Consider the following 26,393-nt stretch of genomic DNA (forward strand, 5'->3'; position numbering starts at 1 on the left):
ATCGATTAAAAGAGAAGAAGTCAAGCTGGCAACCTCGTGCTCGTGCATTGTGCTGACACCTTTCTGTCATCTGTCATTTAAGTCGGCACCATCTTGATAATTGAGAACAACTAGTGAAATAAGGAGGCAAGTAAATTAACTTCTTTTAAATCAATTAATGTACGATTTTGTACCTTATATTTTTCTGTCCAAGAAAACTTTTAGATTTATGTACAAACGTTTTTTGTGAAATTAATATCGACATTTTGTGATACAATGGGTTTACGTAATACTAGTCTTTCCAAATGCTTATCTGCATTGAATTTATATAACTAAACATTAAACTGATTTTGTGAATGTCTTACATTTGTCTATCCTATTTTTTAGAATTAAATAAACGTTAGATATCAATTTTATGTTTAGAAAATCTACTTATATTATTTTGCTAATAAAACTAGGAATACTTTTTTTTATTTAAGATAACTCCCTATGTGTAATTCAGCAACATGTTTGAATACTCTTAATTTTAAGTTTTTAAGTCGTATAGATTCATTTTTATATTCATATTTTTTTAAATAAATCAACATCAAATTTTATTATCTATGTATTATTTGATTTTAAATAGTATTCAGTGCTCACTTGTTTTCATATATGAATTATACTGTAATTATTTAGAATACAATCATTGCCAAGTCTCCAGTTTTTTCACACTCTCAAATAATATTAAAGAAATGCATATAAAAATTAATAGGAAATGCATTGAAATTATATAAAAATTCATAGATTTTAGTTAAATTAAAGATAATCAAATGCATATACAATAAAATTGATTACAATGATATAAAAAATTATTAGTATTAATTAAATTACCGTATATAATAGAAATGCATTGAAATTATATAAAAATTCATATATTTTAGTTAAATTAAAGATAATCAAATGCATATACAATAAAATTTATTACAATGATATAAAAAATTAATAGTATTAATTAAATTACCGTATATACTATTTGTTTTATACTTATTTAAAACTTGTAGCTTCTCATAACACAAATTATAATTTCATAAAAGTAACTTATATGTTAAACCTTCGTATACATTTTACAAAAAAAAATATGGCAAGTTTTATACTTATTTAAAATTTGTAGCTTCTCATAACACAAATTATTATTTCGTAAAAGTAACTTTATATTTGTAACATTCATATACATATTTTACTAAAATAAATACGGCAACACTGTGACGCGGTGCCTTGAGGAAATATATTTGGTTAGGTTAGAGTGCCTTAAAATGCGAAATGCCCCAATCATTTATGTTTTTATTCAAATAAATTTATTGTTATTAAAATTACCTGAAAGATTTTTTTTAATTGAATTGCATTACTTTTAGATCAACATGGCATCAACCTTGTTGGCTCTTACTGCAAGAGCAATAAGAAATGTTCCAAAAACTTCTGGACAAAGTGCTGCTATGAGCAGCTATGCCCGTACCTTAATTGGAAAAAGGGAAATAGTAGGTTTTGGATACAATGGAGAACCTAATTATGCAGATAGGTCAGATTTCCCAATGCCAGCTATTAGGTGGAAAGAACCCTCAGCTGATACACAAGTAAGGACAGTCTTTATAGCTAACATGAACAATTACGCAATTAGGAAAACATGGTTTTTATTAATAATTCAAAGAAAGAATTCAATTGTTAACAATAAAATATATATAATGTGTCATAATACATATCTGTATGTATTGTAATAATCAAAAGTATCTGGATTTATAAAATGTAGTATGTAATATATTTGGGCATAGAAAAGCTAGTAAATATTTTGGAAGATTATGAATGGTGTTACATGGGTATTAAGCATCATTTGTGAATCATGGGAATGGTTTTTTAGTAGGCCACAAAATATCAGGTTTCTGAGGGCATATAAATATAATTTTTTTTTCTGTTTAATTTCATCAAGTTCAATTTGATATTGTTATGTCAAATTTTACATATACTTGCTTAAATATTAAAGGACATCCATTAAATATACTATTTTTATAGGCTTTGAGAGAAAAAGAAAAGGGTGATTGGAAAAATTTAAGTTTGGAAGAAAAGAAAGCTTTATATAGGGCTTCTTTCTGTCAAACTTTTTCTGAATTTAAAGCTCCAACAGGAGAATGGAAATCAGTTGTTGGCTTGGGATTAGTATTATTATCTGGAGCTTTTTGGATATTCTATTTCTTTAAAGGATTCGGTAAGTACATTTATAAAACTTTAATAATAGTGTTCATTATAATGAACATAATAATTTTTAATTAAAAAATATTAACTTTCTCCTCTTTTTAGTAATTTTTTCTCATGTATATACAATAGGTTATAATGCTATACTTATATTGCTTTTAAAATATTTTTTAATAGACTTCTAATGATGATCATTTTGTAGTGTACAGTCCTCTACCTATTACTTTTGACAAGGAGCACAGAGAAGCACAACTAAGACGTATGATTGATCTTCAAGTAAATCCTGTGCAAGGTCTTGCATCTAAATGGGACTATGAAAAGGATGATTGGAAGAAATAGAGATAATTTAAAAGTTTATATATACATGTAAAAGGATTGCTAGTGTTTGACAGCCACTAGCTCTTCTTTCTTTTTAATAAATATTAGTAATATAATCATCTAGAACCTTATTTATACCTTTCCGTGATATAATGATACAATGTTTAGTGTTGATATAGATTGCTAAGTATGAATAAAGATTTTTTTCTTTAAACAGTTTCTGTACCCCTAATGTTTGCCTTTTAATCATAGTAAAAGTATGAATTGGTAGATATAACATTTTTCATATAAAAATGCTTGGAGCTCATTCAAGATTTATGACTAGAACCCCACAGCGTTGCCAAAACATCAGAATAGTTATGAAATAGTAAGTGAGGAATTTTGAAAATGTCAACTATTTGTCAAAGTATTATATTAACAGTAAATACACTTAGTTTTAAGACTACTGCAACACACTAAAATACATAAGAAAACATTTTAATACAAAATTATATATTCTAAATTTTAAACTTACCTCTAGTTTTAGGGCTTTAATAGTATAAACGTCCCGCCATTATTTCTTGTTCAAAATAAATCTATCTTATATGAAAGCTTATCAGCTTTCTACAGACTATTTGTTTTGGCATAGCACAATCACAATACACAACAATATAATTAGTTTTTAAAGCTGTTAATCTTAATTTAATATGTATTTATAAATAAAATTTATTAATATATATTATGATCAAATTGTGTAAGAAATCAAAACAAACAAAATTCTTACTCCAAAAAAGCGGCAACACTTTAAACAATTTTGCCATACACTGAACTGTAAAAAAATTTGAAGTAATCCCTTATCAGTTGTGTACAATTGTCTAATATATTTAATTTAAATTATTATTTTGTGGAATATTAGACTTTGAGTTATTTCATACAATTTATTTTATTAATAATAACAAATGTTTTTGGTTATTTAATCAATATAATTCTAAAATTCCCAATATAATGATGATTACATTTTTCTAATTATTATACTATGTTGATGCCTATGAAAGGTCAAGCAGTTCCGTATGGGTTTTGTATTATTAGCTGTGTTAGGATAATTTGAACTCTAAGGTTGACGTTCTGGAAATTTTAAATATAAGTGACATGCACACATTTTTATATGAAAAATACTATATCTACACAAGATAAGAAAATTACACTACTAATAAATGGTATAATTCAAATCTTACACCTTTACCATCATGAAATTCTGACTAGGGATGTAAAAAAGCTTTTAATTGGTATAGAAATCTGAAGAATAAGATGGAATACAAAAACTTAAGACAAAAACTCAACTGTGAATTAAAAAGACACAAAAAATCAAGTTGGATGAAATATATTTTTAATATATTATGCAAAATTTCCAATTTCTAACAGTCTTCCACAATACCAAGCCTGAAGGTGAATAACCAAATCAATACATAGCACAAACGACCCTGTTTTTCTCAAAAATAAAATTGTAGTACACTTTCATCTATTAGAGATTTGAAGAATACTAGTTCTGGATCAGATGATATACCATCAATTTGACTGATTTCCCAATTCAGCCATAAAGGTACCAGTACCCCACAATTAGAACTAAGGCCATTGTTCTTCCACTTCTTAACCTTTGAAGTTCCTGTCTAGATCTAAAGTCCTAGAGACCCATAAGTTTGATGAGCTTCATAGTTAAATTACTAGAAAGAATTGCCAATTAAAGTTCTTTAATTGTCAGTCCTATTACCAATTAGCCAGACGATTTTTCTCTAACTATAATAATTTTATCAAGCTTTTATAAGTCTCAATAATTTTGGATAGTACCGGTAGTAAGGCAATAGGACCTTTTTCAAAGGAATCACATTTTTTGGAGGTTTGAGAAATCTTTTATGGATAGTCCATCAGTACTACAGGAAGATACTATTGTATTGTTTTGTATATTGTTTTGATTAGTTCAGATTTATCAGGGTTTGGAAGAGAAAATTTTTGAGCTGTGTTAGTTTTATTTTGAAGATCCTTTATTATGGACCAAGTTTCTTTTGCAACCCTTTTAGAGCTTCCCAGAAGATTTTGATAGTACATTTTTTAGCTGTTTTGATAAGTTTTAGATAGGTTCCTCTGTAGTTGGTGATATATTCAATGACAAAGACGTTGGTAGTAAATTTCTTGATGTACAGTAGTGAACGCATATTCTTGGCTGATATGCGGGTAACCTTTGGTATTTCAGGGTTTATGATGGTTTGGCTTAATTGTAATTAAAGGAAATGCCTTATTGAAAATATAGACAAGCCTATCTAAAAAATCACTGAAATTACAGTCCATAGAAGGAAAGTGCCACTTTTCAAGTTTAACACCAAGTGTTGAACTTGGTGGACACTGCTTCATGATCAGATAGTCCTTCATTAATAATTGTACTTGTTCTTTTACATCAAGGGGTGAGAAATCTAAGACAATATAATCAATGATCAATCAAGGAACTGTCTACAGTTTACTTACAACGTAGAACATTTCCAGTAAGAGTTCAAACTTCACATTCTAAAAAACGGGACTCTCCCAAGATTTTATAATTTTATAGTCTGACGTTATTCCTAACCGCTATAATGGTCAGTATAACCAATTAAAATTTTACAAAAACCTTTGAAATCTCGTCTTTACGCAGATATTTTATAAAAGAGCTAGAAGAATGGCCCTACGGCACTGGATTTACATTTTCTGTATAACAGTGGGAATGACTTTCTCCAATAAACATGCTTTCAGTAAACCAATACTAAAATTTTGCTAAACTAATAATAGGAACATTATCTAATAGACATTGGGGCTGTTTACTATACTCTAATTCGTATATAGAAAGCATTATTTATATTTAAAATAGATTATGGCCCATTGAGTACGCATCTGCGTCCGACAAAAACTTAAAACCATTGCATAGTCTAGAATGAAGTACTAAGACTTGCCCTGGGAGCATTTTGAACAACACCGGAGATCCAACCATCTTTACTAAACCGTCGCATTTATTTGCGCTTGCAACTTCTATCACGTCCAATCAAAAGAAATCTCTTTTTATAAAAGATATTTAAACTTAGAATTTCCAAATTAATGTTCCAAATAAATTTGGACATCCTCAATCTCGGAAATCTGATATCCCCCAAATAAATTATAATCTTACTGCATTTAGTAGGCGTTAAACAAATTCGGCTGTTTATAAAAATAATCTCAATTGAATTGTAGACAAATATGGAAAAAAAATGTTACAGAATATAAACAGATGCATCCAAATGTAATATAGGAGTTGGTGTTGCATATGTAACGACCAATAACCAATTTCAATTTAGACTTCCCAAATATTTCAGCATTTGCAAAACCAAAGTAAAAGACGCAGGAGAACATGCTGCCAAATTAAAATGGAGCTTCGCAGGACACAATGCCCGACTGAAGGATAAAAGATGGAACCTCAAAATACAACAATGGAGACCATGGTTAGGATAGAAAAGCAGAGGAAGACCACAAATGAGATGGGCTGATATTAAGATGATCGGAGTACACAACTGGAAGCAAGATGTCCAAAGTTGGATTACTTAAGGCTGAAGAAGAAAAGAGATGTGAATTGCGATATTTATGCATGCTTCATTGATTACCATAAAGCATGTGATACAGTAAAACACGAAAAGCTGATGGAGATATTAACAAATATTAGAATAAACATCTATGATCTAAGAATTATAATTATTAGCAATCTTTACTGGAACCAAACATCCTCTATCCGTACAGAGCCAGGAGAATTCGATATCAAACTCAAGCTTGGGGTACGACAGGGATGTATACTATCATCCTTGCTATTTAACATATACTCTGAGGAAATCTTTCAAAAACCAGTAGAAGATGTTTGAGCCGGAATTCGAATTAACGGAGAATGTATCAATAACATTAGATACGCGGATGACACGGTGGTATTCGCTGACAGCTATGAAGCCCTCCAGGAGTTAATGAATAGAGTCACAAAAGTGAGTCAAATATATGAACTTTCACTGAACAATAAGAAAATAAAATGTATGATGATATCTAAGAAGGAACAGCAAATTGAAAGAATCAGTGTGAATGGTCAACCAATAGAAACAGTAAAAACCTACACCTACCTTTGTACGAACGTCAATGAAAATTGGGATCATTCCCTAGAAATAAAAACTAGGTTAGAGAAAGCAAGATCTGCCTTTCAAAAAATGGCTAAGCTATTCAAATGCCACGATTTATCAGTACCCATAAAAATCAGGTTACTACGATGTTATATCTTTTCAATACTGCTGTACGGAATTGAGTCGTGGATTTTCACCGACGCTACCCGTTAACCTCCATTGCATGACTGAGAAGATAAAAATTGGCAGAGGGGTGCGGTAGGGAGATACCTTGTCGCCAAAACTATTTATAACAGTTATGGAGTACGCATTTAAACGGCTAGATTGGGAATCAAAGGGTATTAGCATCAATGGAAAGATATTCAATCATCTCAGATGTGCCGATGATATTGTTCTCATAACAGACAACTTAGGAGAAGCCAGAGTTATGCTACAACAACTACAGCAAGTAACCCAGAAAGTCGGTTTAAAAATAAACTTATAACCAAACATGCGAGCTACTCAGAAGAATAAGTCTGGGTTGGGCTGCATTCGGAAAAATGAGAGACGTATTTGAAACAAATATACCGATCCATTTAAAAAGAAAAGCTTTTAACCAGTGCGTTCTACCAGTCCTCACATACGGAGTAGAAACCTTAACTCTCACAAAAACATCAGCCGAAAAATTGAGAAGGACACAACGAAAGATGGAGAGATCAATGCTTCGAATCGTGACCAATTGGATAGCAGAGGCGCAGAACAGAAGCAGATGGAAAAGTCTAGAGGCGGCCTATGTTCAACAATGGACAACTCAGTGCTGATTGATGATGATGATGAATGACCCGTAAGAAAATTGAGGCTTTCGAAATGTGGCTTTATCGTAGAATCCTGAAGATATCCTATACCGACCATGTTACTAACCAGGTCGTTTTAATAAGAATGTAAAAAGGAAAAGAGTTGTTAACCACAATAAAAACAACCAAAATTGAATACCTCGGTCACATCATGATGAACAGCGAAATATATGTGTTGCTGCAATTAATTCTTCAAGTAAAAGTAGAAGGAAAACGGGGACCAGGAAGGGGCAGAATTTCCTGGCTGTAAAATCTACGTACCTATTTGCCTACGAAAAATCTTTTCAGAGCCGCAGTTTGTATAATACATATTGCCATGATGGTCGCCAACATCCGAAACGGATAGGCACTACAAGAAGATTATTTATTTTGAATAAACATTTGTATTGTAAGTAGTATTTGCTAAATTTGTACTCATAGAAAGGCTATCTGAGCCCTGGAAAAGGTATAAAAACACTAAAATGATGAAAAATAAAACACTTATCTGTATAATGTGTATATTTATTTAAAATATATGCAACATAATCACTCAAAACATAACAAACAACTTAATTATTGCATTAAAAATTGTGCTTGCAAAAGCAAAGATTAGATGGTACCCAGAAAAGTATTTCTTAATGAATTATCGAACAGTTTTCATTGTTTAAAAATTGATAAATTATTCAATTTAAATATTTCAAATAAACAAATAATAAGGATATTTATATTGGTGTTTTTTATAAAGGCACATAGTTATGACAAGTATAAAAGAGTAAATTAAAACTGCAACATAACGTAAACGTAAAGTATGCTTTGGAAGTTTGTCAAATACTTAAGTTTCTACTTTTTGTATAACGCAATATATTAAAATGAATTATCTATTGAGGCCATTCAGCTCATTAGGCTTTTTGATACAATTCATGAAATTTTTGTTATGTTCAAACTTTAGGCCTATTATTTAAACAATAATTTTTCTGGGAACCTAACATTTTCAGGCACTAAACGTTATATTTCAACATTTTTATCTTATGATTTAATAACAAAGAAAACAATTATATATTTGGCAAATTACAACTTAAAATAATTTAAAAATGGCTTACTAGAAAGCAATTGATAAAAAAAGTAACATTTATACAGCCAATAAATAAAATAAATTGTTTAATTGTTATTGATAATGTATACTCTACAGCTCTTTAGGTTCGATGCATACACTTTATATATAGGCTACGATAATGAAGTGATTTCTTACTGTGTTAAAAACTACAAGGAGTAATGTGTTAAAAATAAACAAAGGTTTGCTCCAGTTACCAGACTATTGCGACCAGCGAAACAATCGGAAGCTAGGCATTAATTCAGTGGCGTATCTGCATATGCGTTACGCGACAAAATTTCAAGATAATTAGCATTTACTGTACATAAGTTATCAGAGATTGTAAATCTAATAAGACATTATTTTAAGTTTACTGATACCTCTAGTTATCGAAGTCATTCAACCGGCGTAACGATCGGTGAGTCGATATTCATTCGTGGCGTATCTGCGAGAAGTTAGTTAGTGTTATGATTATGTCTGCTGTATGTATGACTCTGCTATATGAATATATACAAGCGCAGATCTGCAGCAACATAATTGTATGTATGCATCCATCCTGTGAATTAAATTTAAAACTTAACAACAACTACATTTGGGAAAAATACAAATATTCTTAATCAACTTCGGTATTTTTGTTGTAAAATTAACAAACAATTATGTAGTATTTAATAAAGACATAAAAATTATTAATGCATTTTCAATTTATTCTGAAGCTATTTTCTTGTGGCATTTTAAAGTAGTTACTATTTAAATGGGAATAAGCCACAATTAAAGGTTAAAGTAAGTTTATTGACGTTTCAATTTTCACTTCGGAAATTGTTCTCAAAAGACAAACATTTTGAGAACGATTTCCGAAGTGGAAATTGAAACGTCAATAAACTTACTTTAACCTTTAATTGTGGCTTATTCCCATTTAAATAGTAATTTCATTTTCAATTTAACATAGAATTAACCTAACCAAACCAGAAAGAAAAGTATGTTCTACTGCTAGCTTGTCGCGTATTGGAAAATGTTGATGCAATGCAATGTGCTTTAAGATACTGAACGTCATACGTCAATTTTTGTCAGAAAATCACATTTTTTGAGGATTATATAAGTTAAAACAGTGCTGCAGTGACTAAACAAAATCCTCTTATTCAAAACGTATTCGTACGTTTCCATACCCAAATGAGATAACAACTACAAAAAAAAATTGTGACACATTGGATTTGGTCCTACTTTAACAAAATGGAAAATTAATCCAATGTAAAATGTAATAATTGATATACCATCAGGAATCAATGAAATAAAGTATCACATTAAGTACCTAAAATTATTGAAGTCAAACTGTTCAAATAAAAAAGTGTTTTAACCAAAACAACAGATAAAATACTATCGGTTTTCAATTTCTCCCGTTACACTTTAAGCTTATGTTAACTTACAATTTGACTAATGTTGAATGAAAGGTTTAGTCATGTATTGTTATAATAGATTCTCTTCCTTTCCCGACTCCAATCCATTTAACTGAAAAAAAAAGAACAAAATAAACATGTACATATATACATAATCTTTCAATATGTTCTTTTATTAATGTTTATTCTTGATTTAATAATATTTATACAAGGAACGAATCTATCTATATAAACGGATAGAAACGCAGTTTTCACGTGACGTGTCACACTAGCGCCATCTAGGAAAGAAATCTGAACTATCAACTGGCATTTCAACCCATTAAGTCGAATCATATTTTGTTCTCGAAACGATGCGTTTAATTAATAATAATAATAATATTAATTACATATTAATATAATTAATATTTTGACCAATTTTTTCACAAATTTGCCAAAAATATAGGTTGCTGTAATTTTAAAGCAAGATTTATTAATCAAAATAATTTAAAGCTTTCTTATTTTATATTTACTTGGTTTAGGGCCAGTCTTTTCACCTCCGGTTAACTGTTTACCCGGAGATTTATCCGACAGATAAAAAAAGTAGCGTATTTTCATTAGCGTGTACCCTCTTTATAAACAAAAGGGAGGTTTACACAAACAACGGTATTAAAGTCCGGGCTTTAGTCTGATAGATGTATCTTGGTCGGGGTTAGACAGGGCTAGACTACAGAAGATAAACGAGTGAGATGGAGGAAGAAACACGAAAGAAGAGAATTTTAGGCATCACCCTATTTTTGAAAGGAATATGGAAACCTAGTAAATACGAGAATGGGCAGAAAATAAGATAAGAACGATAACGGGAAAGATAAGAAGTGACGAGAGCGGAAAGAAATATATGGAATATTGATTTTAAATTTTGAAAATTTCGCGATCCTTCCTGGATATGCTTTTGTACGTACCTACCAGGTAGGTATAAATAATTCTGTATTCTTGATAAGAATTTTAAATGGAGATAATAGTGTTGGAGATTCTGATTATACAGTGAAACCATTTTTAAGGAGTCCACCAAATAATCCATGAAGAAAATTTCTATATTGTATATTTTTTTAACACAACTTTTTATGTATAGAAGAGAGAAATTAATATTTTATCTAATGAAAGTGGATGTGAAGTTGAAGAATTAAGAATCGGTCGTAATCTATTTTTCATATCCCTAAGAGGTAAGGATGATCCATCCCAAACATTTTTTTTTATTTTTTGGACATTGTTTATTTTTTTTATGATGTAGCATTAAAAAATAGATACAGGCCTTCATTTTCACCCTTCTATCACCAACCTCTACTTTTAATAGCCATATTATTATCACAGAGTTAGTTGCCATACTCCTTCAAAACGGCTTGACCGATTTTTATGAAAGTTTATATGTATATTGAGTTAAATATACTACTCTGAATTTCCTTCCAGGAAAGTTGCTTTCGTTCAAATCAGTTGACACAGTTATAAATCAGAATGGCGTAATTACCTATCCTACAGAGTATTTGAATTCATTGGAATTGCCTGGACTCCCACCTAACAATTTACAATTAAAAGTAGGAGAATTTATCATTATGCTGAGTAACATTAATCAATCTATACCGTATAATGGAACCAGACTTACTGTGAAAAGGATAATGAATAAAATTATTGAGGCATGATCATCAAGGACAAATACAAAGGAGAGTCTGTCTTGATCCCGTGTATAACAATGATTCCAAAGAACGTACCATTTGATCTTAAACGTTTATAATTTCCCATGCTTTTGGCTTTGTCAATGACAATAAACAAATCACAAAGCCAACAGTTGGAAGTTTGCGGTATTAACTTACGAGTGTCACATGTTTCGAGCATGGACAATTATTCGCGTGTCGGAAAACCATTATCGTTGTATATTTATGCAACGCAAAAAAAATAAATATTTTTAACAAAAAGCATTCAATTGATTCAATGTTGTTCATGCATATGTTTTGGTGTTTTTTTTTGGTTTTATTTTCTGTTAATTTTTTAGACACATTATTTCTAAGGCGGTATAAAGTTCGCCGGGTCAGCTAGTTTTAAATAATATTTACCTGGTACGTTAAGGAGTTCCTCTATTTTATTAACGTAATTTTTAGCTTCTTCAGGTAACTCACTGAATTCTCGAACTTTTTCAGTGCTTTTCTGCCATCCTGGCATTGTTAAGTACTCCACCTAAAATTAACAAGACACACTGTAAATATATTATTTATTTTAAAACTAGTATAAATAACTAATATGCATTCACATAATTTTCGTTTCGAATATATTCATTTAGTATATTTAGTCGACTACATTAAGATATCAGCTATAAAAATATTAATATTACCTCAACTTCTGATAGATCCGATGCAGTGGAAGGAAAGTATTCGATCTTTTTTCCTCTCAAGGTGTAGCCTACTGCTAGTTTAAGTTCAGGTAGACTGTCCAATATATCCAACTTAGTAAGACACAAAGAAGTATAGCCGTTAATCATATTCGTGTATTGTAGAATAACGATATCCAACCAACCGCAACGTCTTTTCCTTTTTGTGGTAACTCCAATTTCACCTCCACGAGACTGCATCAGTTCACCAATGCTCTGAAAATAAACATCGATTATATACAACACAAATAAAAGTCATCTTAAAATTTAGTATTGTTAGAACATACCCCATACAATATAAAAAAAATCAAAATGTAAGAGGGAATCAAAATATAAAGTTCTACTTGAGTCCAAGGAAGTCAGAAGTCGTATTCTTTACGTGAATGCGCAAATTCCAGTTGGAACCGCTCATCTTAGAGACTGAAATAATCCCAATACAGACGTCAGTGCGATATCTGGGAGTAGGGATAGATAGTAAACTTATGCGGAAATGTGGAAACCACATTTGGTAAACATGACTTGCAATGCCATAGCGATTCTGACACAATGCAGAAGATTTGGAAGAGCCTTATCTAAGGAGCCCTTCGAAGTACTCTCAAAATGACCATAAAGTTTTTATTACAGATACCGCTTATATATATTTATCAAAAAGCGAGGCGTATAAATCTTTTAAGAGGAGTTTCACTTTTCAAAAAACCGATTTTTGATTTTTTTACGTAAAAACATTCCTTCGTATCATAGAAATACTGTCCTAAAATTTTAGCCCCCTTTCAGACGAGGATACTGTATCCGAGATACTGTATGCGAGATACAGAATTCGTGTCTGAAAGCGTTCATTTAACGTAATGTTTCTTCTGTATCCGAGATACTGAATTCGGTATCTCGCATACTGTATCTCTCGCCCGTCTCGTGTGAAAAGCTCCATTTGAGTCTATGTAATATCTGCGTCTCGGATACGCGTATCTCGGATACAGTATCCTCGTCTGAAAGGGGGCTTATGATTCGAAATTATTATAATTCGAAATAGAAATTAAGTTGTAGCTGTATTTATAACGGTATGCACCTGAACTAAAACTTGTTTTTATACAAAACCGCGCGCCCCGCTTCACCTATGTACCTGCAACTCGACAATTACTTCCTAAAACTTGTTTTATATTATTGAAATTTATCAAAAATTATTGTTTTGAAAATCGGAAAAAAGACCTGGATCTGGTAGTCATTTAAAAGGCATAAGGCAAGTAAGGGGACGCATTGAAATAATTTTAATATTATGAAAAGAAAATTCAAAGGTAATAGCTTACTGCAGAAAACAATTCTGAATTAGTTCCTCGGCAAAATTGGATAGAAATAAAAATTTGAATCAGAATGACGGTATTAGATTTTTGTTTTGATACAGTGCAGCAACAACCGTTGATACGTATTTCGACCTCCTTAAGTCTCTTCAGAACGGTATACTGCTCAGATCACTGCTCAGAGCAGTGACTATACCGTTCTGAAGAGACTTAAGGAGGTCGAAATACGTATCAACGGTTGTTGCTGCACTGTATCAAAACAAAAATCTAATACCGTCATTCTGTTTTGTTATTTACTTCGTTGGAAGTACGAGAAACTGAATTCACTACGAATTTTGACTAGGATGAACGGCTTGTGGAATGCAATTTTAGATTCCCTTGCCGAGTAATTCATCCAGCTGTTTGTTTCGCAAATTTTAGGAAACACAGTGGTTAAGATTTGAATTCGGTTTCGCTAAGTAGAAATCGTTTGATTTCTCTTTTTGTTAAAAATTTGAATAAAAATTGGAGAAATAGCAACGAGTTGTTCTGAAAATATCGACGAAGCTTGTATTGCTCAAACAAACAGAAGGACCATTTAAAGCTTTTACTAGACAGTGCGGGCACCCAGGAATCGCTGATTAGAGGTAAAAAAATAAATATGGTTATTTTATTTTATAAAAAGTACAGTAAACATATTTTAAACGCGTTTTTCTCGAAATCAAATTTTTCAAAACTGGGGGACGTTTTTTCCAAATCTACTATACCAATCTTAGTAAACCAAATTTTTTTGATACTTCATATTTTATATACTAAATAAACATCTAAAAAGTTAAAAAAAATCCCCACCTTTTTAGTACAGGGGTAAATTCACCCCCAAAACAGGCGTTTTTTGGAACTTTTTATAAAATCGCATCTTTTGTAAGACTCTATCTGCAGTGGTGAAAAACAACTAAATGTGTCAGAAATTTTTTTTTGTATACCTCAAATTCTTAACAATGAATAGAAATAATTAGACCATAAATATAATAGTTTTTTTTTGTTGTTAATATTTAAAACTCGTCTTTTTTCCAATTTAGAAAGTAAAAGTCCCCTTAACAACTCAGGAATAACAGCTCAACCTGCAGAAGGTAAACTGTCGAGAACTTTTAAACCAAGGGAATGATGAGGAGAAATTCTCAGAAAATACAGAGGCTATTCCGCCAGAGATATCTCTGGAGGTCGGTTTTCGAGATGAACTAAGGGTGGTTTTAAAAAGAATGAAGAATGGAAAGGCCTCTGGCGCAGATATTCCTACTGAACTGCTTAAGGCAGATGAAGATAACACGGTGGAGGAAATGTCACCCCAAGAATGGAAACAAGCTATTGTTGTCAAATTTCCAAAGGAAATGAGATATAACGTACAATACGTGGAAAGTATTATTGGTATCTTGAGTCAGACAAGGCTGCATTATTTCATCCACTTTGTTCTACAGTCTATCCCACCTTGACTTTACAGTACAGGTTCTTATGACAAACAGTGATGCCAAATTTTATCAGAAATAGGTTTGAAGCAAATATACTTTTTTCTATAGGATAACTATAAATCACTTGGACATTAATATTATTGACATTTTGTGTCTGTCAGGGGTTCTAAAACATTTTTTTTTTCGAAAAATACCTTTATGTAAATAAAATAAAAATAATTATAAATAATGTTAAATCTTAATAAATACGTAGGTACCTACATAAATGATTAAAATGTATTTAAACGGTGTATTCTACATTTCTTCTATACTCCCGTCTTCCTCACTTTCACTGCCACTGTCGTCATTAAGGTTTATTATAATTGGGTCGATATCGTCCAGTAAATTATCGATATTCCACATCTCTTTTTCTATGCTAATTACGTGTTGTACGTAATTATTTCATTTTTGTGGAGTAACTTGAGAGGACGCTTCGTGTATTAGATTTTTTACTTGTTCCTTCATAAACTTTGTGTTATGTCTTGCCACGAATCTTTTTATTTCATTCCATACCAGCTCTATCGGATTTAGTTCACAGTGAGATGGAGGTAATCTTAGTAACTTAACATTCTTACTTTTTGCAATTATATCTACGATACGCTCATCATACTGCGATTTAAAATGAGCTACAACGTCCAACAGATTTTAGGTTATCTTCTTCGAAATAAATATCCTTTGAACGCAACCACTCCTTTATTTCTTCCTTATTATCAAATTTTTCGGAATTCTTTCCAACTTACTGGACTGATACGACGCATTGCCCATTACTATTACAGTTTTCTCGGGAATATTTGGAAGAAGTTTAGTTTTAAACCAATTTTCGAAAAGAGGCCCATCCATTTCGTCATGATAGTCTTCTGTATTTTTCTTTGTTAAAAAAGTTAGTTCGGCGCCATTAATAAAACAATCTTTACTTCCTCAATGCAGTAAAACGAAGCGTGGGCCACGTGCAGTAGTATCCACGTGTAGTGAGTCCACGAAAAAATGGATCCCTATGTGACGATACGGAAGTGTCCTTCCATTCATAATTGACACTGTGACCAATATTTACCCATAATTCGTCCAATGATACAATGTCGTATCTCACAAAAATTAGGTAGACATTCGTCTTTATTTACTACTGCTAATAGAGAATGTAATGTTGCGGGTGTATTCTTACGAAAAAAATCATGCACTATTTGACGAATGTTACTCTTTGTTCCTTCATCGTAAGTTTTATCACGCGATAATGAAGTTAGCTTGTTCTTGGATCGTCTCTTTGCTGGTTGTAATCCAAGTGCCGAGGAATTTTCTTTTCTTACAGAATAAATTGTTTTTTCGGAAATGCCGGTTTCTACTGCCACTGTTTGTATTATTTTTGAAAGTGAATCATATCCTTGATTTGCATTGTTGTTTACTTAATTCACCATGTTGACTAAGATTTGTTTCTCCCCTAATGACAATGCCTTCTCCTGTGGATGTTTCAGAGTACTGTTCTCCATTAATAAATTCAATCTTTATAATTCATTCCACTTGAGAAAGGCAATCAGCTGAAACAGCTGTAGTAATAAGAATTTAAAATAAATTTTGTGGAAGTTTTGAAAACAAAGTTTTCAATGTTTTATTGTTACATAAAATGAATTTCCATCAAGTAACGGTCGAATCCATCAATCTTTATAACACCAAAAACCAGAATAATAACTATAGTCGATATGATCTTCAACGAATCAAATGAACTAACTAAAATTAATTTAAATTTAGAATTTATACTAAACTTTAATGAGGGTGTGAACACATTAAAATGACATTAATTTCAGGTTGGAATTAGGATCCAAATTTTCCAAATAAGCAATGAGTTAGCTAATACAATGTTATTAGTAATAATTATGGGTTTATTTGATATTCTTTGTTATAATTGATTAATTCTCAACTGTAGGACAATATAAAACTTTACCATAGATAAATAATATACTCTTTACTTAAACTTGACTGACAATCTATTTTATATTTTTCTTGACATTACTTCAGAACTGTCTATACTGTCAATACATAAATTAACAACCATAGAACAACATCCACTTTTAATGTTGGATATTCTAACAATCTTTACCAAAGAAAGTTATTACGCATATCGATTATAAAATTGCTGATTACTTTTCGAAAATAACTATCACTCACAAAAAACAATGAAAAATATTGTTTTACTACAATGCTATTGACTGTAACGAGTTAGTTTTAACTTAACATTTTTAGGGCCCTACATTTTTAGGACCCTGGTAATGTTCGATTGAAAATTATTTTACTGACATGAAACCTAAATTAAATGTATCTATTAAAGCATCCAGAGGGCTAAAGAAAATAAAATATGTCCTATAAAACATACTTACATCATGCAATTCAGTTGGGAAAGGTCCATCACCTACTCGTGTAGTATAAGCTTTAACGACACCCACAACGTCGCCTATCCTATGGGGAGAAATTCCAAGACCAGTGCAGACTCCACCGACACTGCAGTTAGATGAAGTAACATATGGATAGGTACCTAAACAAATAAATTTCAAATATTTTATGTTAAACATAAAAAATATAAATAAGGTTAATAAACTTTAAACCGATTCGATAAGAAAAAATATTCATCTGAAATAAGTATATTTGTGATATCAATATGAATGAAATAATAGAGGTTCTTAAGGTATAAAATGGGATACAATAATTATTCAAACATACATTATGTTTAATTAATACGAAAATATTAAATAATAAACTCCTCCAATGACATGAGACCTTGTCGTAGTAGAATGAGCTTCATTGAACATTGGAACACATAAGTGTAATGGTTCAGCATTTTTTTAATCTTGCATCATCATGCAGCTTTAATTACTTCACTGTTATATGCAAACCTTTTGAGAATAGGTTTGATAGCTTTAGATGTTGTGCATTTCTCTGAGTTTTCTCTAAAAGTTTCTCTGAGTTTCCTGTCGAGAATCCTCTAGTTTAACTAATATTGTCTGTTCTTGCGGCATGTTCTGTCCAATTCGATTGTATGGTAGTTATTTTATATCCTAAAAACCAACGCATCTCAATATGGACACTGATAGATGCCAAGAATCCAAAATGACAACATTTTATACACGCTAAATAAATTAACCGATTTAAAATAACAAAATAAAACAAAAATACAAAAAAAAAAACCAAAAGCAAACTAACTCAAGTTTGGGATTATTAAAGACTACAAGCTAGGACTATGAATAGACAAATACATATATATGTATAATCAAGAAAAAAATAATCGAAAGACTACCAAAACCTATCAGAGAATTAGAAAGTGATATGGGTGTACAAGTTGACAACTAATTTACTTACCAAAATCTATATCGAGCATTGCAGCGTTGGCGCCTTCAACTAAAACTTTCTTCCCACCTCGTATGGCTTTGTCCAAATAAGACACGGTATCTCTTACTAAAGGTCTTATTTTTTCGGCATATTCTTTATACCGTTTTAATTCAGCTTCTATATCAACCTTTAAGGAAGGAAACATTCTTTGGTACATGTTGGCTAATTCCTGGAACCTAAGAAACAAACGAGAATTATATACAACTCAATTGTTACATTTTTAATTATAAATAAAAAATTTACTTTTATAAAAAAGTACAATTTGCACGCATTTCATTTTATCGATGTTGCCGCTGGTATTTCTTTTGAGAATATGCTTTGTCTTAGTGTAGTCGTCTGATAGGGCTTACATGGAACCTAGCTAGTTAATCAGCCTTCAAGGAGTAAACACCAAATAGCGTTACCAGATGTTACGGCTGATTGTGAAAGAGTTTCCCTTTATCGGTTATATGTGATGAGACTCCAAATATTTGATTGAGGGAGTCAAAACGTAAAAAAATTATCTTAACCTTTAGTCAGTGGATATTTTATAGAAGAAATTCGATTATTTTTTTCTATTAGATAGTATTGTGTCAAAAATCTGACGGAAACAGGTTTTGCGAAGATATTTTAACAACAAAACGGTATTCAAATAAGCGTGTACTAGATTGAAATTAGTTGTGATTGTCATTCTTAAACTTTTTTAAGCACAAGGAGAAACAGCATAATGATATCAATGTTCAAGAAAGGAGATAAAGAAGACCCCAAGAATTCTAGAGGTCTAAATCTACTGAATACCGCACTTAAGCATACCACAAAAGTCCTAACCAACAAAATCAATAAACTAACAACTTAATCAGATGAAAAACAAGGATTTAGATGCGGAAGATCCTGCGTAGACTCCATATTTGTACTAAGACAAATCACAGAAAAGGCCATCTAGTACAATAAACCAGCATATCTATGTTTTATAGACCTGACAAAGGCTTTCGATCGCATCCAAGTCGAAGACGTCTTACACCTACTGTATAAAAGAAACATACCAATCAATATTATACAAACCATCGAAAACATCTACTTACGTAATCGAATACAGGCAAAGATAAATGGAAAATTAACACAGTGTATACCAGTACAAAGCGGAGTCAGACAGGGTGACTCGTTAAACACACTTCTCTTTAATATAATAATGGATGAAATAATACAAGCAGTACGTAAAGGTCATGGTTACAGAATTGGGAACAAAGAAATCCAAATATTATGTTATACAGACGACGCCGCATTAATCGCTGAGACAGAAGACGAGCTCCAAAGATTAACACATATCTTCAATACAACAGCCAAGAAATACAATATGATAATATCAGCAGAAAAAATCAAATGTATGACAATATCTAAATACCCACTACGATGTAAAATCGAAATGGGTGGGAAAATAATAAAGCAGGAAGCGAGGTTTAGATATCTGGGAATAGATACAACTAGTTACGGAGATGTTGAAGAAGAAGTACGACAACAAAGCTTAAAAGCAAGTAAAGCGGCGGGATCTCTTAATGACACAATCTGGAACAACAAACACCTAAGATAATACACAAAAACAAGAATCTATAAAGCAGCAATTAGACCTATATTAACATACACGGCGTCGGAGGCAAGACCTGACACATATAAAACGAGACGACTACTAGAAACAACCGAGATGAAAATACTTCGACGAATATCAGGGAAAAGTCTGTTGGATAGGAATAGAAGCGAAAACATAAAAAGAGCATGCAATATAGAAGACATAAATGGATGGGTGACAAAACGGAAACAGGAGTAGAACGAACACATTAGTAGAATGGCAGAGGATAGGATAGAACGAATAGCACGAGATAAATCCCCAAATGGACGAAAAAGTTTTGGCAGACCAAGAAAAAGATGGTGAGATAATTTAAACAATTTAGGAGGCTAATATTGAAAAACAAACAGGCTTTAAAGCCTACATACAAGAACGAAGAAGAAACTTTTTTATAATATTACGGAGGTACACTTAAAATATGGCATTTTTGGTGAGACAATTGTACCGTACCCATACCACTGGACGCTTTTAATCAACTGGAAGATTTACCAGGCTGTCAAGTAAAACGTAAGCGACATTTTCAGTACCTAATTTATATTTAAATGGGAATAAGCCACAATTAAAGGTTAAAATACGTTTATTGACGTTTTAATTTCCACTTCGGAAATCGTTCTCAAAATACAAACATTAGTAAATTTTTTTTTTTTTAATCATCGTAACGTTGTGCATGGTCCATCTCCATAAATCGCTCTCTCTAGTCATTTCTTAAAAAAAAAAAATTTGTTTAATTTACTAATGTTTGTATTTTGAGAACGATTTCCGAAGTGGAAATTGAAACGTCAATAAACGTATTTTAACCTTTAATTGTGGCTTATTTCCATTTAAATATAAATTAATTTAAAATGCCACAAGAAAATAGCTTCAGAACAATATTTTCAGTACCTCTTTAACGATGCCAAATGTGCTGAAAAAGTTTATGAAAGATTCTGTTCTCATTCATATAAATCAGAGGCAATTATAGAAACAAGCATTTTAACGAAGGTGTTAAACCCGACCATTTTTATTTTTCCAACTTTTTTTATTTCGAATTAACATGTATCGACATCTTTGGTCATTGACACGGGAGCAAAGGTTTACGACAGTACCTACAGAGTTTACAGTAATAAAGAAAAACAATATTATGTAAATTTTATTCTGTTAAACAATTGCGTAGTCTTTAATAAGTCTATTAGGCTCTTGAGTAGGCTTGAACAGTTCAGAAGTTCTGTTAAACTGTGGGTTATATTGTTGGCAATACGAGTGACCTGGCAGTGTTGACATTATGTGAGGTTGTGCCTGACGGTAATAGGATTATCGTTGCAGTGGGAGCATAACTGTTGGTCTGTCGAGGATATAAAATGGCCTATTTCCAACTATTAAATACATTATAAATGAAGTGGTTTGAAAAGACATTTTTTCTTACTCAAAAAATAACACTTCGATTATTTCTTAAAGCTAATAATTTTAAGAATAAACAGAGTATCTCTCTCTTCAGTCTTAACTTCCTGGAAGAAGTGTAGTTATCATCGTAACGTTGTGCATGGTCCATCTCCATAGATCGCTGTCTCTAGTCATTTCTTTTAATTCGTGCATTGGTCTTATGCAGATTCCTGTGATTTGGTCCATCCATCGTATTGGGATCTTCATCGTGGTCTTCGGCTTTCTACCTTTCCTTGATTGATGAGTCTCTCCATATTTTCTTATCGAAATATGATAAATATAGAATCGAGAAATGATACAAAACAATTTTTAAGTCACGGATTGAAGCAAACTTCTTGAAAAAATTGTCTAAACATAGGGTAATGGTCATAAACAACGCTTCCAAATTGGAAGCTGCAAGTGTTTCATGTAAAGCAATAGTTAAAAGAGGTACTGGCGGACAGGATGGCCGAGAACATGGACTGATAAGTGAAACATTAAGCTGATGACTGATTTTCTTAACGAAGATCGTCGAGCAATATGTAAGAAAATATCTAATGCTACCATAGAGGGAACTTCATTTGTTTTCCGCATTTTGAAAAATCGATTGCACAAAAGAAAAATTTCGGCTCGTTCAGCACAATTTTGTTTCTGACATCCTCGAAGGAATTGGACCCCATAAATATCGAATGAATAGTATACTAGCTATTTATGTACCAAGGGCATTAAGTAGATGTTTATGCCCGAGAGCGACTATCTTACAAACACGAGGGCTTCTCGCCCGAGGGTATACACATCTATTAATACTTACGGTACATATAAACATTTACGTCATACTAGTTTGTTATCGTATTCACAAATAAATAAACATCTGCTGCTCTTAAACCTAACAAGTGAAAATGCAGGAAAGTTTTGAAATTGAAAAAACAACTAAAAACTTGCTACCGAAGAAGTCGAGAGACGCATACTACACAGAATACGACAAATTACTAAACTGGGTGGCAGAAAACTGTACAGAAAATAGTAATGAAACTTGGATACTTCGGTGATCTCGCTGAAACGTTTTCTCTGAGTTCCTGATGGTCCAAATATTCAATAAGAATTAAATAAGAATATCCACATCACTAATTACCATACGTTAAGCGAATATTTGAAGCAAGGGTCAAAAGGATACCAGCCAAAAAAGTCTAAAGTTCTGTCTAGAGAAGATGTTTTAAAATTTATCCATGAAGCACCGAATCAAACGTTTTTAATGAACAAAGTTGCATTAATATTTGGTGTATTTGGTGGATGTCGACGACAAGAACTGGTGAATATGCTAATTACTCACGTAGAAGATAGAAAATCAGTTTTTGTGGTAAATGTATCGGATACAAAAACCGACAAAAGGTTTTTATCATTATATAACAATAAAACGCTAAAAACATTGTTTTCAATACTTATTATAATGATTTACAAATTTTCACAAAATTTATTATACTATTTTATCACTACAGCTATTTCGGCAGAATGCCATTCTCAATTGGTACGTGTTTACACTTTATAATCTTTAACGAAATAGGTTGAGGAGGGAGGAGAATTATGTCTGTGGCTGGAGCCAGTATGACAACCAGGGCCGCCCAGAGCCAGGCCGGGTCCCGGGGATGAGACCCGGGGCCGGCCGCGGTTCCCGTGAACGAGACCCGACCCCCCCCCCCCCAAACCCAGTTGAACGAAAATTCCCAAAAATCAGATAACTCATAAACTGGGATATGTCATAGTGAATACTCATGCTATTGACACAGGAAGGAAGAAAATTAAAACAGTTTTAACAATTAAACTTTGTTTTTAATTATTTACAATAGAACTGTTAGTTACAACATAACTTTTCTTGCTTTCATATCCGCAAAGTTTTGGATCACGTGGTCGAAATCAAGAGTTTTTGCAAGTTTCGACTCTACGCTTAACAGTCCCAAATCAGATAATCGTTGTTGACCCATAGTAGATCTTAAACAATTCTTAATTCGGCTCAAAACACTAAATGATCTCTCGGCTTCAGCAACGGATACTGGTAGGCAACAGAATATGCAAGAGCAATGCACACATTGGGGAAAAGATTTGTCACATTAAGGGATACGAGCTTGTTCAAAAGTTTTGCTGGTTTCAGCGACGTATCTGAGATGTTTGTCACAGTAGTAACAGTTTTCAAGTAAATCATTTCATCAACTTGATCCCTGCTTACATCTGAATTGTACTCTTCAGCGAATCTTACACAACTTTCTGAGATCGTATTCTCGTCCATTTCGTTATACTTCCATAAAAATGAAAATTTCATTTCGATTTCTCTCAGTGCTGTAAACCTCGTTTTCAGGTTGGCCACCAAAACATCAATTATTGTGTAAAAAAACTTCTGTTTTGAAGCGTTCTTCCGGGGATAAATTTAACATTACATCTTCTGTAGCTGTTTCATCGTGAAAAGTCTTCCTCTTTCTCGCACGGGAAGTGGAGAGTTCCGGTTCGATACCATAAGCATTTGCAACATGTTTGCATTCAGACAATATCTTGTCCCAGTTATTTCTTAAGGCACTTAAATCATCAATTAGGCTCTCTATATTACTACTCTCAACATCCAAAGTAGCGTCCATAGTTTGAAGTGGTTGACTTCTGTAGTTGATGGGTACCAACACTTTCACGCGCCAAGGTCAGCGCTTCTGCGAATCGTGTGACAGTGGCCGATAGAGCGAGCTTCCGATCAGGGGCTCCCACGCGCAATGTATTCCTAATATATTTTTATTAATTGTAACTTATGCAAAGAAATAATTTCTTGCATATTGCCTTTTCCAAATGCATAATATTCGTTATAATAATTTCATAATTAAAACCGCAAGCAAATTCAATCTGTTTTGTAAAATGTTTTAATAAAAGGATTTTTTTTAAATTTGCTAACGGCCGGGCCCGGGCCCCGGGGATTTTGCCCCCGCCCCCTCCCCCCCCCTCTGGTCGGGCCTGATGACAACGTTGAAGCAGCATGGTGGATGGAAGAGTACGTCAGTTGCTGAAGGATATATAGAGGTAGTATATTTTCATAGAATGAGGATGCTGGCCAGGTATAACTTCTGGATCTGACTTGTTCTTACATAAATTTAATACACAAACAATGATAGACGGATCTACATTTGCTGCTGGGAATCCATCTAACATCGGATCTTTCCAGAATTGCCAGTTTTATGTGAATTTTACTAAATCATGTTATGCAGTTATAATAATTTAATTCGATATTGTGTCACTTTAATATAATAAATGTTATTAAGAAGTTATCAAATTTTTTTGTCTTATTGCTGTGCGGGCCATTAAGTGCACTTTATGCCCGGACGGGCCTAAAGTCTAGTATTATGTAGTCGGTAACTAAGCAATAAAAACACAATAATGAACTAATATGACATAAAATAAATTTATATATTGGACATAAACAAATTTGGAAATTGTACTATGAAACTCATCAAATACCCGAAAGCATCAAATTAAAAAAAAACATGGATAACACAAATTAGGCACGTCAAGGACAAAATACTAAAACAATGGACTTAAAAATACTAAGTAACCAAATAATAATAATTTAGACAGTTTATTGACCACTTTTATGTAGATAATGTTTCAAGTTCAAATTATTTATGATAATGTTAACAACCAATTTATAGGAGTTGAATTTAACCGAAAAATATTGTACTTATCAGTATTTTTCCAGAAGGAACTAAGATTTTCGTACAATAAGGTCAAATAAAAAATATCAGTATATAATAATCCGATATGAACAACTGCCAATAGTAGACACGCCTCGGTAGCGCAGTGATAAGAGCACTAATAACTTGTAAGTGTAAAGCAGTCTTTCTGATATAATAAGCAAGTCTTTGAATATATTTTTTTTACGTATCGGCTCCTTTTTTAGAGGGTTGGTAATGATCACGGTTATTTTTACTTCAGCTCTGAATAGGTCAATGGAAATACGTACAATATTGAACAAAAGTAGAACAACAAATTGCTTCTTCTTCTGAGAGTGCCGTCTCCCTACGGAGGTTGGCAATCATAATAATTATTTTATTAATACTATTATTTAATTCTATTTACCTTTACTTAATTTAATTTAATCTTATTTAGTTTTTATTTTATTTTATTTTGTTTTAACTTCATTTTATTTTTATAGTAAGAGTATGTTTATCTTACCCAATGACATATAATAAATATATATTATATGTCATTGATCTTACCCTACATTACAGTAGCCTATTTTTTTAAAATTAATTACTGTGAAGTAGTAAAATTTCTAATTAACAATATATGAATCATCAATTTGTAGAATGAATTAGCAATTAATCAATCGTATCATTTCAAGAACAAAATATGATTGAAATGTTAAATATTGGCAGTTCAGATTTCTTTCCTAGATGGCGTCGTTACCTTACTGTACAAACGGTGTGACTTATTATCATAGCCTTTTATATAGATAGATTCTTTGCAGAAAACCGTCAATGGAAGTGAACAGGCTAAAACAACTACAGTGGTGGCGTGCCACGACCAACCTTGATTACCGAGAGGGTGCTACATTCTGGCAAAAAAGTCCTAAAGAAACAAAGAAGTCAACCACGATCTCATCTCATAGTTAATAACGTCTTCCTCAACAATTCACAAGACAAGGCCGAAGCCTTCAAAAAATACATTACAGGCCGCCCTCGTTTCCCCTAATAACCCAAACTTCAGCGAAAGATCCAAAAGGGACACCTAACGGAGAGTGGAAGATATATTTTACTACCCTCAGGCACATTTGGGACCTCATCCTCACCATATGATGGCCCCTGTGACTGAGGACACCGTCAGGCAGATGTGTAATATTGGAAAAAACACAACTCCTGACCCTGATGGCATCCACAGAAGA

The 26,393-nt window shown here is 32.2% G+C and overlaps 2 protein-coding genes across 2 annotated transcripts in view; one reads left to right on the top strand and one right to left on the bottom strand.

Moving 5' to 3' along the window:
• On the top strand, nt 1–2,734 carry LOC140448635 (cytochrome c oxidase subunit 4 isoform 1, mitochondrial-like). Its single transcript, XM_072541733.1, has 4 exons — nt 1–126; nt 1,371–1,589; nt 2,023–2,215; nt 2,405–2,734. Exons 2-4 carry the CDS (start codon nt 1,377–1,379, stop codon nt 2,539–2,541), a joined length of 543 nt encoding a protein of 180 aa, XP_072397834.1. The 5' UTR covers nt 1–126; nt 1,371–1,376; the 3' UTR covers nt 2,542–2,734.
• A 5,229-nt stretch (nt 2,735–7,963) lies between these two features.
• Adss (adenylosuccinate synthetase) overlaps nt 7,964–26,393 on the bottom strand; it is a 44,163-nt gene continuing 25,733 nt past the window's right edge. The window contains exons 4-8 of the mRNA XM_072541254.1: nt 18,457–18,662; nt 17,481–17,635; nt 12,303–12,554; nt 12,028–12,148; nt 7,964–10,055 (exon numbers count right to left, since the gene is read on the bottom strand). Coding sequence (XP_072397355.1) covers nt 10,000–10,055; nt 12,028–12,148; nt 12,303–12,554; nt 17,481–17,635; nt 18,457–18,662 — 790 coding nt within the window. The 3' untranslated portion in view covers nt 7,964–9,999. The remainder of the gene's footprint in view (nt 10,056–12,027; nt 12,149–12,302; nt 12,555–17,480; nt 17,636–18,456; nt 18,663–26,393) is intronic.

Source organism: Diabrotica undecimpunctata, chromosome 8, assembly GCF_040954645.1.
Source record: "Diabrotica undecimpunctata isolate CICGRU chromosome 8, icDiaUnde3, whole genome shotgun sequence".
Lineage (NCBI taxonomy): Eukaryota > Metazoa > Arthropoda > Insecta > Coleoptera > Chrysomelidae > Diabrotica > Diabrotica undecimpunctata.

Coding starts and splice junctions, on each gene's coding strand:
- LOC140448635 (XM_072541733.1), top strand. CDS start 1,377: ATGGCATCAACCTTGTTGGCTCTTACTGCAAGAGCAATAAGAAATGTT. Junction 1,590..2,022: donor AACCCTCAGCTGATACACAA/GTAAGGACAGTC, acceptor CTATTTTTATAG/GCTTTGAGAGAAAAAGAAAA. Junction 2,216..2,404: donor CTATTTCTTTAAAGGATTCG/GTAAGTACATTT, acceptor ATCATTTTGTAG/TGTACAGTCCTCTACCTATT.